This window comes from Erythrolamprus reginae, chromosome Z (genome assembly GCF_031021105.1).
Source record: "Erythrolamprus reginae isolate rEryReg1 chromosome Z, rEryReg1.hap1, whole genome shotgun sequence".
In the NCBI taxonomy this organism is placed as follows: Eukaryota; Metazoa; Chordata; class Lepidosauria; order Squamata; family Dipsadidae; genus Erythrolamprus; species Erythrolamprus reginae.
This window is the reverse complement of record NC_091963.1, coordinates 18,905,835-18,919,918: the sequence shown is the minus strand read 5'-3', so window position 1 is coordinate 18,919,918 and position 14,084 is coordinate 18,905,835. Positions and strand designations below refer to the sequence as shown.

General features: G+C 40.6%; 1 protein-coding gene across 2 annotated transcripts in view; it reads left to right on the top strand.

Moving 5' to 3' along the window:
* CCNY (cyclin Y) overlaps positions 1-14,084 on the top strand; it is a 148,153-nt gene that overhangs the window by 103,941 nt on the left and 30,128 nt on the right. The window contains exons 3-4 of one of the 2 annotated variants that reach the window (XM_070730075.1): positions 6,374-6,430; positions 9,426-9,460. In XM_070730075.1, the coding sequence (XP_070586176.1) occupies positions 6,374-6,430; positions 9,426-9,460 (92 nt within the window). The remainder of the gene's footprint in view (positions 1-6,373; positions 6,431-9,425; positions 9,461-14,084) is intronic. The other variant, XM_070730076.1, reaches the window with a different exon arrangement.

Sequence of the window (14,084 nt, the reverse complement as noted above, 5' to 3'; positions counted from 1 at the left end):
CATTTCTGCAGTAAGGATGTTTCATCCTTGTGTTGGTTGAGTGTCTCGCCAAAACAAATTTAGGTTGAGGTTGAAGACTGCTATCATTTCTCTTGAGTGCTGTATCTTAAAAAGGAAAATACAGACACACTTCTAGATTCATTGATCAGCAGAGTTGAACCATGATCATTTATTAGTCTGCGCTTTTGCCTTCCCAGGAAATTAATAGTGTTCGCTTTAAAGTGCAACTTGATGTAATCAAGAGGAGAGGATTCACTTACTTTTAGGCTGATGCACTATTTTTAACTCCCACAAATGGTTGTATGCAATAAATTGCAACCACTTTAAAAAAAATGTGCAAGAAATATTGATAGTCATGTGTTGAGTTGCCCCTTTATTTGAGGTTTATCATGTGAGTTCTAAGCTTTATTTTCTTACAACCGTAATCTCCACGCCAATGACAATGGCTGAAATTTGGGGGCTTGTGGCTTCCGGCCATTCTTAATATTAAGGCTGAAAGAGAACTAAATAAAGAAAAAAATCTTCAAAACCATTATCCTTGAAAGAAAATATTTGAGGGAAAAGCAGGGGATCTTGGTCCTCCTTAGATCGCCTTGCCTGTCCACCCTTCCACCTCTCACAATACTAGACAACACAGTATCAACAATAGAGACCTTCAAATTTCTAGGTTCTATCATATCTCAAGACCTAAAATGGTCACCTAACATCAAAAACATCATCAAAAAAGCACAACAAAGAATGTTCTTTCTGCGCCAGCTCAGGAAGCTCAAACTGCCCAAGGAGCTGCTGATTCAGTTCTATAGAGGAATCATTGAGTCTGTCATCTGCACCTCTATAACTGTCTGGTTTGGTGCTGCAACCCAACAGGACCGACACAGACTTCAGAGGATAATCAGAATTGCAGAAAAAACAATTGCTGCCAATCTGCCTTCCATTGAGGACCTGTATACTGCACGAGTCAAAAAGAGGGCGGGTAAAATATTTACTGACCCCTCACATCCTGGACACAAATTGTTTCAACTCCTACCCTCAAAACGTCGCTACAGAGCACTGCACACCAAGACAACTAGACACAAGAACAGTTTTTTCCCGAACGCCATTACTCTACTAAACAAATAATTCCCTCAACACTGTCAGACTTTCTACTAAATCTGCACTTCTATTCTACTAGTTTTTCTCATCATTCCCATCACCCATTTCCTCCCATGTTGACTGTATGACTATAACTTGTTGCGTATATCCTAATATTTTTATTAATATTGCTTCTTCATTGCTTATTTGACCCCTATGACAATCATTAAGTGTTGTACCACATGATTCTTGACAAATGTATATTTTATGTTATGTACGTTGAGAGCATATGCACCAAGACAAATTCCTTGTGTGTCCAATCACACTTGGCCAATAAAATTCTATTCTATTCTATGTTCTAGACCAGTGATGATGAACCTATGGCAAGGATGCCGCAGGTGGCACGCGGAGCCATATCTGTTGGCACGTGAGCCGTTACCCTAACTCAGCTCCAATGTGCATGTGTGTGCTGGTCAGCTGATGTTTGGCTCACCTGGAGGTTTTGGGAGGGCATTTTCAGCTTCCAGAAAGTCTCCAGGGGGTTGGGGGAGGACAAAAATACCCTCTGGAAGCCTCTGGAGTCTGGACAGGGCAAAAAAATGGGCTCACCAGAGATTGGGAAATGGGCTGTTTTAGGCCTCCAGAGGGCCTCGGGCGGAGGTGGGGGGCGGGAGAGGCCATTTTTGCCATTCCCAAGCATTGGTCTGGAACCAACTCCCCCCCAGATATCAGAGTTGCCCCCACACTCCTTGCCTTTCGTAAGCTCCTCTAAACCCACCTCTGTCGTCAGGCATGGGGGAATTGAGATATTCCCTTCCCCCTAGGCTTATAAAATTTATGTATGGTATATCTGTATGTATGATTGGTTTTTCTTAAATTGGGGTTTTTAAAATTACTTTTAATATTAGATTTGTTTATACTGTCTTTTTTACTGTTTGTTAGCCGCCCCGAGTCTGCGGAGAGGACCGGCATACAAATCTAATAAATAAATAAATAATAAATTGAATTATGGCTGTGGGCACTTGCACATGCACGATAGTGCACACACACACACACTTTCAGTACCTGAGGAAAAAAAAGTTTGCCATCACTGTCCTAGGCTCTCAGAAAAAACTATGAAAATTATATTCAACTTCTAGCCAGTAAAATACAGTTTTTCTCTTTCCTTTAACACCGCTTATGAAATGAAGAGTAATCTGCTCTCTTAAGTCTGTACCAGAAAATCAACCATTAAGGTGGACTTCATAGGAAATCCAAAGAAGTAGGCAGGGAAGCCGAGTCAGTGCAGGGCAAACGTCAGTGCTACTCGGGAGAAGGGCACCCTTTCAAGGATCTCCTGGAGAATAGCAGTGAAGGAGAAGCCATAAGGAAGGTTTTTTGGATCCAGCAAACAGGTGGCAGAACTCACAGCTCCAATGGCCTTGTCCACTTCATTGGGTGTCACCTGGTCAAACTCCTCCCAGACAGATGGACAAAAATGGACCCCTGCCACCTCGACTGACTCGTTGTCAGCCGATACTGCGTTCCAATTGGAGTCAAGGTCTGTCTGAATCTGAACGATTTCATCAGCGAAAAACTCGTTAAAATCCTCGGTGATAACCTGCAAGGGCTCCTCACACACACACACCCGATTTAGAAGGGAGCAGATCACCCTAAACAGGGTGACCGGGCGGGATTCCGCTGATGCAATCAAGGCGGCATGATACGCGCATCTTGCCGCCTTGAGCGCCACTTTGTAAGTCTTAATATGAGCTCTTACAAGTGTTCGATCAGACTCAGATTTACCACCGCTTCTCTAGATGTCTCTTCTGGTGTTTCAACATCCGGAGTTCCTTGGTAAACCAAGAAGCTCTCCAGGGTCTAGTGCCATAGAGAGGTCGCAATGGCGCAATCCGGTCAAGAGCCTCTGTCGCAGCCTTGTTCCAGGCCACAGCGAGGGACTCTGCCGAACTGTGTATGAGTGAATCCGGTAAAACCCCAAGCGCCCTTTGAAAGCCTCTGGGTCCATCAGGCGTCTGGGGTGGAACCACCTAATCTGTTCCGCGTCCCTGTGGGGAAGGATTGAAGCCTTGAAGTCGAGCCATAGCAGAAAATGGTCTGACCATGACAAGGGCAGAACATCTAAGACAATCTCAGGCCATCACTCAGCTGCTCTGAGAGAAATATCATGTCAGGTGCATGTCCCCCTCGTGAGTCGGACCCTGAACTACTTGGGTCAGGTCCATGGCTGCCATGGTGGCCATGAACTCCTGTGCTAACCCAGAGGATTCACCAAGCGGCAGCAAATTAAAGTCCCCCAAGACTATAAGTCCGGGGAACTCTACAGCCAGCCTGACTATTTCTTCGAGCAGCACAGCAGGGTTGTTGACATGGAGCTGGGAGGCAGGTACATGACCAACAAGCCCACTTGAACCCCTAGGTCCAACTTCATAAAGAGGGACTCACAACCCGCAATCTCAGGAGCAGCGAGTCTACGTAGGCTAAAAGTCTCCTTGGCTATAATAGCTACTCCTTCCCCCCTTCCCTGGGGTCCTGGCTGGTGCCATACCTGAAACCCAGCTGGGCATATTTCCGAGAGACGAACTCCTCCCTCCGGGCCCAGCCAGGTCTCAGTCACATATACCAGGTTGGCCTTCTCCTCCAGGATCATTTCCTGGATGAGGAGAGCTTTATTTACAACCGACCCGGCATTGAGTAGCAATAGCCTAAGCTCAGGGTCCGGATTTCGCTTGTCACCAGCACCCCGGGCTGAGCTCATAGGGCCGGAACAAGGAACTGCTTTCAAAGAGCAGGCTCTCATTCCCCGAGAGCTGCCTACCCCATGGCTCCCGCCATATCTGCCTCTTCCCAGCAGGACCGGAATATTCTGGCCCTCTGTCACCCCAAAGATGGGCTCCCCCATCCCTTCCGCTTCTACACTGCCAGGCAAGCTATCCCATCATTCATAACATCAAACCCATTCATCTCATACGTACTTTCCATCCAATCCCTGACATCCATCTCTAAAATTACCCCACAATAAATTATTTTAAAAATAGAACAATAAAAACATTTTAAAAAGAATAAAAAATTAGAATAGTTAATATAGCCAATTATTAATTAGACTAAAATAATTAATATAGCTAATTATCAATTAGACTAAAAATTAATCAGTTCTATAATTCACCAGTTCTAATTCATCAATCCAGGTCAGGTTAATAAATAAATAACTGTTATAAGTTTAGGACTATTTGTAGAAAATATATTGTACTATCAACAATACATATATATTCTGCTCAGCATTGTGATTTGGCAGCAGAAGTCCAATAAATATCACAAATAAAGTTGGCAGTTGTGATTTCAGCTCCTGTGGCCAAGTGTTGGGTCTGCTGGGGTCCACAAGCCCACCATTTCCCTAAACATCTCCAGTGCTGATGCAAGAATTCTCACTACTGCATTGTGAATTTCTCTGGTGTGGTTTATATATTTAGTTGCGCCACTTGGGGTCAGAACATTTCTATTTGAAGAAAAGATCTTATAGCATCAGCACATTGTTTAGCCTTATGTAGGCAATTAGATAGGGCTCTGTGTCTATAAAATTATTCTCACTCTAGGTGGAGACAAAATAAAGCTCATATCAGTCCGAGCAAATAAATTAGCATAGCTTAGAACTTACGATAACTTCCAATGTATTCCAATGCCTCTTTAAAGATTATTGTGTTGACTTTTCTTTCCCTGCCCTCATTATTCTAGTGTCATAATATTGTTATATTCTTAGCATGACTAGTATTATTAATTTGTATACGATGAAAGTTTTAAATTGTTCATGAAACTCCAGAAGGTTATAACTATCATCAGTAGTGAGACATAATAAAAATGAATAGCTTAATTTGATGGAAGATGAAGTAGTAATAGTGGCAGTAACAGAAATTGATTTGAAAGAAATACTTAGAAATTTACATTTTTGATCAGTTCCACAGTCCTGTAGTTTATTCCTATGTCATCAAAAGAAGTAATTCCTCCGTTTTTATTTAAATGAATTATACTGTGGAGTGCAATCTTGATTCTTGTTTCTTTCATGCTGCTAAATTCCTATGCTAGGAATACTAGAGAATTGAAACTACTTTTAAATTGTGAAATTCGCCTCTTAATGTGCTCCAACATAGCCAGGTTGAACATGTATAATGGATTGTTAACTAGTAAATGGTCTGATTATGGAGATTTTCAGCATTCACGTCATGGTTGTCCTAAATGTGCTTTTTTCAAGAGGCAGCTGGACTTTCTGATTTTTAGTTGAAGACATTTCACTTCTTGTTCAAGAAGCATCTTCAACTGTGATTGGATGGTGTGGAATGGAAGGATTTATACTCCTTGCAGAAAGCTGGACTTCAAGAATGCAAATGTCCAGCTATCTGCAAGAATGCAAATATCCATATCATAAGTGGTAAATTTTTATACAGTATTTGAAAGAATTAAGGGACAATTGCAGAGAAAGACTTTTGGTTCAAACCCTTGAAGAACTATTAGAAAAATGATTAAATGAAAGAAATGTGAATAGGTTCAGTGGCACTAAAAGAGATAGAAAGAACTAAAACAAAATTAGGTAATAGCTGAACAAAATAAATTGTTATTGGTAGTTCTTACTTAATTACTGCCTTGTTCAGCAGCCGTTTGAAGTTACAACAGTCCTAAAAATAGTTTTATGACCAAGGTACGCATTATGAATTTTTCAACACCCTTAGTCGCAGTGCCATTATAATTGGTATCCATTATCCTGTACAGTTGGTAATAAGGTTGCCATGTTGTAAGTACCAAGACCTGCCAGGTTGAAAAGATTAATTACAACTACCCAGTGGAAGCCCAGTTTGGGGCTCCTTTCATGTCCCCACTGGAACTTCAATCATATGTTTGCCATTACAGTTTGCCAACCTGTTGCTGTTTTTACTTACTCCCCTCCCTTGCTGAGTGGAAAGATAAGAGAGGAAGGCATTACAAAACAGTAAGCAGACATGCAATAGGAAATACACATTGAAACATAGGTTTTGCTTACAAAAATGGGGTTGGGAGAGGGAAAAAAATCTCTACAGGCAATCTCTCCTGTGCTGTCCTATTCCTCCCTCCCTGCAGAGGGAACAGATTGGAGAGAAAGGGATTATAAAAGAGTAATCAGGCACACAATGGAGAATGCACTGGGCTATTTGCATGTGGTTCATAGTGGGGGCTGCTGGTGTCATTCCTGTATTCCTGATACGTTTTTCCCTATTGTGTGCTTGTAATCTCTTCCCCTCCAATGAATTAATTTCCTTTTTGCTAATTATTCCAGCACCAGAGGGAGCATTCGGAACAGCAGGAGAGAGATTAGGAGGGAAAGAAGCCGAAGGTATGGAACTGATTAGTCTAGCAGCCGTTCCAGTTTCCGGATGAATATTCCAAAAAGTGCGGGACTGGAGAAAAGAAAAGCATGGTTACAGTCACACAATTTCCCACTTAGTGACCGCTTTGCTTAATGACATAGCTAATGTTCCCAATTCTAGTCGCTAAATGAGGATTACTTGTTCTGAAGTCACAGACAATGTCGGCTCGCGGGGCCTATGGGAAGAGCCTTCTCTGTGGTGGCCCCGGCCCTCTGGAACGAACTTCCTCCTGAGATATGTACCGCCCCTCCCTCCTAGACTTTCATAAAGCTTTGAAAATCTACCTCTGCTTGTGGGCATGAGGGCCATGAGTGATGAGATTGTCTCCATCCGATACTAGATATGATTGGATTGGAAAAATATGAGATTGTACATGGGTTTTTTTAAATTTTTTTTAGTAAATTTCCATAATCTTTTATAGTTATTGAGATTTATTACATATTGTTGTATTTAATGTTGTATGCTGCCCTGAGTCGCCTCGAGAAGGGCAGCATAGAATTATTATTATTATTATTATTATTATTATTATTATTATTATTAATAATAATAATAATAATAATGTACATAATCCATTTGGAGCATTAAGAACTTAAGAATTATTGGGTTGGAGGCTCACCAATCTGCATGCATAATGAGTGACAAGGTTGGTTTTTGCAAACTTCTTTAGTAGCTTTATGCTCCATAGTTAACAATTTATTTATTCGATTTTTATGCCGCCCTTCTCCATAGACTCAGGGCGGCTTACAACATGTTAGCAATAGCACTTTTTAACAGAGCCAGCATATTGCCCCCACAATCCGGGTCCTCATTTTACCCACCTCGGAAGGCTGGAAGGCTGAGTCAACCTTGAGCTGGTTTTGAGATTTGTACCGCTGACCTACAAATCTACAGTCAGCTTCAGTGGCCTGTAGTACAGCACTCTACCTGCTACGCCACCCCGGCTCATTTAATTTAGACTTGGAAATTTAATATCAAATAATAAAGATGTTTCAACACAAGGTAATGTGGAACCCCCCAGGAGAGCATGCTATACTATCTTCACTGTAAACCAGATTTCAGGATTGTGTTAAAAAGAACTGCACTATGATAAGGGGGCTGAATTATCCTTAGGATCACTATTTTATAATACTGTACATTAAAACACTTTCACATAGGAATGCTTTTGATTTATCACATGCTGAAACATTGCCACAGATGCTATATGGCTATCCAGGGTCAATATCAAAGATAGGAAGTTCTTCAGCTGCAAAACTTGAATTTGGGGGAGTTCAACTCCACAAAAAATAGAAATATTTCCTTATCTTGGAAGTCTTAACTCCCAGAATTATTCTTGTTTGAATTCAGGTTTGGATGCTTCTTCAATATACAACTGAAACATACAACACTGTAACTTGGTCACATGTAGAGGTACTAGATTAGATTAGATTTATTGGATTTATATGCCGCCCCTCTCCGCAAACTCGGGGCGGCTCACAACAACAATAAAAACAGTACATAATAACAAATCCAATGCCCACCAATCTAATTACAATTTAAAATTAGTAATTTCATAAAACAATCCCAATATATATTAAAAACAAAAAACAGGCACACAGTCAATCAATCAAATGGCAAAACAACATGGGCAAGGGGGAGATGTTTTAGTTCCCCCATGCCTGATGGCAAAGGTGGGTCTTAAGGAGTTTACGAAAGGCAGGGAGGGTGGGGGCAATCCTAATCTCAGGGGGGAGCTGGTTCCAGAGGGTCGGGGCCCCCACAGAGAAGGCTCTTCCCTTGGGTCCCGCCAGACGACATTGTTTAGTCGACGGGACCCGAAGAAGGCCAACTCTGTGGGACCTAACCGGTCGCTGGGATTCGTGCGGCAGGAGGCGGTCCCGAAGATATTCTACCCAAACTTTCAGGAAAGGACAGCTTGTTAGTTTTCTAAAGGCAGTGTAGATTGTGAGCAATGAGAAGTAACATCTGTCTGAAGATTTTGGTGCAAAGGAAACTCATGCATATGCAAAAACTCAGAAAATAGGTAATGTTACACCTCTTCCATTAGCCATTGAATGCCCTGGCAGCATTCAAAACTACCAATCAGTAGAAAGACCAAAATCATGAAGGAATGAAATATTGTTGTAGCTGAATGCCTAAAGTAACATGGATGGAATTTATGCTTTGATTTTGATATCAAAAGCCCTGCATCTGTGGAATGAATGATTATGAATGTTTTAAATTTTTTTAGGGTTTTTAATTATATTAATTGGATTAGATGTATTACTATGTTTTTATATATGTTGTGCGCTTCCCCGGAGAGGGGCGGCATACAAATCCAATAAATAAATAAATCTAAAAAGTTTGGATGCTTAAATTTTGTACCTGAAATAAGACAATGTTGTTTAAAATCAAGATCAAGTCCTAGAGGAAATGTTTTAAATTAGGCTGAAGGGAAACATATAAAATCAAAATGAAGTTCTATATACTGTATACCAGTGGTGGGTTGCTCCCAGTTCGGATCAGTTCTTAGAACCGGTAGCGGCAACACAAGGGGGCTCCACCCACCCTCCCAGGACGTTTCTGCGCACGCACAAACCGGTGACGAACTAATTTAGAATCCACCACTGATATATACTATAAATATTTTAAGCATTTTAAAAATATTTTTAAAAAATGATTCCTGCTTTTGTGCTATTTCAGTGCATCAAAATGTTTTTGTCCTTGAATGTTTCAATAAAATAACTGAATCATGAAATTAGAATCATTTCCTTTATAAAGCAGGATGTTAATTTAACTTTTTTTAAAAATGTATACATCCCGATTGTGTATTCATTCTGTAAGAGTGAATATGAACATAAAGTTTGAAAATGATTCTTTGGTTTTCCATTTTTACAAAGGTCATAACTTTTTTTAAACAATAGATGGTACAAAAATTAATGGACCTCGGATTATATAACTTTCATACATTTTGTGTTTTTACAGTGAGAGAAAAACGGAAGAGTCTCTACATAAACCATGTAAGTGGAAAAAATGTTTTAGCTAAGTAGCATGTTTAAGTTATATAATAAAACATGTTGATCTCCGAACCTTCATTATGTAGACTTTGAATAAAATGAACTAAATTATATGTAAGACTTCATATGCAACTAGTGAACAAAGCTTGTTCCTTCCAAAGTGATTTTAAATTTAATGTTATTTTTATCATTATAAAATTGCTTTTTTACATTATCCATGTTATAACATTATCAATGTTATATACATTATTCATATAATTATTGGTCCATATATAGCATCAGAATATTCAGGATCTATGGTGCCCATAACAGGGTGTCCAGCAAACCTGGAAAACAGGAAAATCAGAGAATTATCAGGGAAATTGATTTTTCGGGAAATATCAGGGAATTTGTGAAAAAAAAGTGGAATAAATCAGGGAAGAAAAACAAACTGTATTAAAATGTTTAAAAGTCGGGGGGGGGGATCATGTAATCCCCCATCCCCCCCTGGATTGTGCTGCCTGGCAGAGTCAAGCAAAAATGAGCATAACTGTGGCAACAACTTACTTTCTCAGTTACCAATATTTCTCCACGGCTTTGCCGTTTGGTATGATGTCTTCTATGACCGCGCCTTAACTAGATCGCAAGTTACAGGGAAATGTTAGGAAAATATCAGGGAATTTCAAAATGCTTTCCCCCTGGACACCCTGCCATAACTGAAAACCATATATTCCAAATAGCAATTAAAATCCCAGCATAGTAACAGGATTGTGTCAATCCCAAAGATCTCTCCAGCTAAGACATTGAGTCTTTCCCTTTCTACAGTCAGTAGATTTTCTTGGGTTGGCCTTGAGTATGGCCTTCATTTCCATGGCGCTAACCATTCCTGATCCTCTCCTAATATAGAAAAGAAGCATAATAGACCTTGCAAAATAATTAACTTATGTGAAGCTAACATCAACCCCAAAACAATCTCGGAAAAACCGGATAGGGAGATTTGTTTTGCTGACACTGTTGAACTTCAATAGTAGACAACAGCTGGCCAAAGCTGGTTTCCCCCACTTGGCCAAATTAATGAAATCCTGAGATTTGGATTTTCCTGGGTTGGCCTCAGGAAGACCTCCATTGCCACTGCAGCAAACCGTTTATGATCTTCTCCTAATATGGAAATGTTGAATACTGACTTCCAAAATATTAGCTTGCATGATTCATCATTCCAAAAACAATCTCAGGAAAACCGGATAGGGAGATTTGTTTGGCTGACACTATTGAACTTCAATAGACAACAGCTGGTCAAAGCTGGTTATGCCGCATGGTCAAGGTAACGATATCCTGAAGTTTGAACCTCCTTGGGATGGCCCTGAGTAAAGCCTTCATTCCCACGACAGCTAACCATTCTTGATCCTTCTTCTTTGGGATTGTTTGCTATTACAAATTAAATGTCAGGATTTTAAGTAACAGATCCAATGGAATCAAAACTCAGAGGCCAAAGTGCTCCTCAAAATCCAAATTTATTAGACCAGTCATATTGCTACATATGGTTAAAACCTGACTTGGAAGGTCCCAATGTTTTCCCCTCCCAAATTAAAAATCAAAGTTCTTCCCTCTGCCCCCACCTCCCCAGGCCACATGTCCATCACATGGGCCAACCATGTCACAGTCCGAACCAGGGATGAAATTCAGCTGGCTCTATCCGGCTCGTGTGATACGGTAGGGCCAACTACGTGAAGCCCCTTCCACTCACGCGGACATCATGACGTCCCTTTTTTGCGACAATCTACAGCATCTGTGCATATAAAGAATGCTTTGTACATGCGCAGACGAGGGCACGTGTGAGCGAAGTGAGTGCGCACATGGCGTATGCACATTTGCAAGCCAGTAGGGAAGGTAATTGAATTTCACCCTTGCTCTCAACTCCAGTTGGTTTCAGTCCATTCCTCTCCAGCACCTGGTGAGGACGTCCTTGGTTCCCAGGCGAAAGAATTTTATTTGGGCTATAAATTCTGAACCATCCCTACTCACCCCCTCCAATTCCCAAAGCTCCAACCAGCCTTGCTGGCAGCCCCGAAAACCTTCCGAGATGGTTTCAGGGTTGAAATTAGCGGCTTTTGCGTGATCACCCTCAAAATTATCTCGGGAAAATCGGATAGGAAGATTTGTTTTGCTGAAACCGTTGAGTTTCAATAGCACACAACAGCTGGCCAACGGTCAGTGTGCTCCTAGTCAAGGTAATGAAATCTTGAATTTTGGATCATCTTGGGTTGGCCCTGAGTGTTGCCATGGCAGATAATCATTCTCAATCCTTTTCTAATATGGAGCTCTTGCATGTTAACCTCCCAAATTAATGGCTTGCGTGGTTATCTCCAAAACAATCTCAGGAAAATTTAATAGGGAGATTTGTTTTGCTGACACCATTGAACTTCAATAACACATAACAGCTGGCCAAAGTGATCAAGGTAATAAAATGCAGGGATTTGGTGTCTGAAATAAATTGATTTTAAATAAGCACTGCATGATTCTCTTCTTATATTATTTCCTTCTATTATTTCCCTGTCCTTTCTCAGTTTTTGGATCAGAATTGGGAGAGCCAGGTTAAAGTCTAACTTCAGCCGTTGAAAACGTCTAGATGATTTGGGGGGGGGGGGGTGTCACTCTCTCTCTTTAAGTGACTTGCCAGGTTGCTATTCCAAGGAAAACCGCTAGGGGGCGTGCTACATACGAGACTTCAGCCTGCTACAATAGAAAAGGGCAGGATAGAAATCAAATCAAATTGTGGTCAATTTAATATCCATAATTTCCATCAAAGTTTAGGCAGGATTGACGGTATAGGAGTTACAAGTAACCATCTTCCAGAAAATGAGGACTGCAATCCACAGGACATGATACAAAATGAATGAGGCAGAGTCCACGTACATGGAGAGAATCTGTATTATTTTGGGATTTTAGGGTTGTTAGTATTAAGCTTGTGTTAAGGTTTACAGTGAAGTACTTTAGTTTCAGCTGAAAATAACACAAAAGTATCCACTCCCTTTCTACACAGTCAAGGGCTACCACTCATGGCTTAAGAGCCCCAGATGATGCATGCCTTTCAGCAATCTGTTGCAGACAAAGGAAGTTGGTTCTGCTATTACTATTCAAATCCTGCTTTTTCTTGTTCTTTCAAATGCAACTTACCTTTAAAAAGAATGTAAAAAGCATAACAGGTGCTCAAATTTTGGAACCCTTTAGATGTATTTGACGGGGAGGAATCCTATTTTGCAAGTGATGAAATACTATGTTATTATTTTTTTAAAATATATTTTTTTACAGGCCTTAACTTTACTTTAAACCAATGTCTCCTAAACTCTGTTAAAATATAAAGTTTGGGAGGAGAAAGTACTATTTTAAGGCAAATAGAACATTCCTTCTGTAGACCACAAAAAAATCGTTTCCCATTCCTTTGATTCTATTTCCCAAATTTTGACTAATTCACAGCTGTAGGTCGTTTGGCAGCTTATTTTAACCATACTCTTTTCAAGTAACGTGCTCACATTTTTAAGCAAGATTTATTGAGATCAAAGGGAAGAGGTTACCAGCATTTTAGCAGATGAACTATTTCCCATGTGAAATGAATTTATCCTCCCAAAGAGACTGCGTTTTTTCTAGGAGACTTCCTGAAATCCAGTCAGAAGCAGTTTTTTTTTCCCACTGATAACAAAAGAACTTGCAGCTGGGTATCTATGGAGATCCTCAATCATCCAGGTCATGGTAGTCCCGAAGGTGCTTCTTCCAAAAGACAACTGGATTTTCTTAGGGAGGTTTCCTTTGAAAATATTTTGCTTCTCATCCAAGAGAACTGAAGAAGTTTTTTGAATGAGAAGCAAAGGAAAAAAACCCAAGGACATCCAGTTTCGTTTTTGGAAAAAGCCCCATTGGGATTTGCAGCTGTGTGAACAGAACAAAATAACAAGAGTTGGAAGGGACCTTGGAGGTCTTCTAGTCCAGTGTTTTTCAACCAGTGTGCTGCGGCACACTAGTGTGCCGTGGAGCATGGTCAGGTGTGCCGCAAGAGGGGAGAGAGAAAGAGAGAGAAAAAGAGAAAAAGAAAGAAAGAGCGAGAGAAAGAGAGTGAGAGAGAGAAAGAAAGAGAGAAAGAAAGAGAGAGAGAAAAAGAAAGAGAGAGAGAGAAAGCAAGAAAGAGGGGGGATAGAGAAAGAGAGAAAGAAAGCAAGAGATAAAGAGAGAGAAAAAAAGCTAGAGAGAGAGTGTGTGTGTGAGAGAGAAAGCAAGAGAGAGAGAGAGAGAGAAAGAAAGCAAGAGAGAGAGAGAGAAAGAGAGAGAGAGGAGAGGGAGAGAGAGAAATGAGAGAAAAAAGGGGAGAAAAAAGGGGAGAAAAAAGAGAAATGAAAAAATGATTGAGGCAGAGAATGAGAGAAAAGAGAGAGAAACAAAAGAGAGAAGTGACTCTTGATTTAAAGCATATGATTAAAAGCACCCAAAGAATAAGAGAGAAAAAACCCCCAGCCCTCACCTGTTTTTGGAAATGGTTCAAGAGTATGTATACACACACGCACAAGGGGGGGATAATATGTATAATGTGTACTGTCTTGGTTGGTGGTGTGCCCCAGGATTTTGTAAATGTAAAAAATGTGCCGCAGCTCAAAAAAGG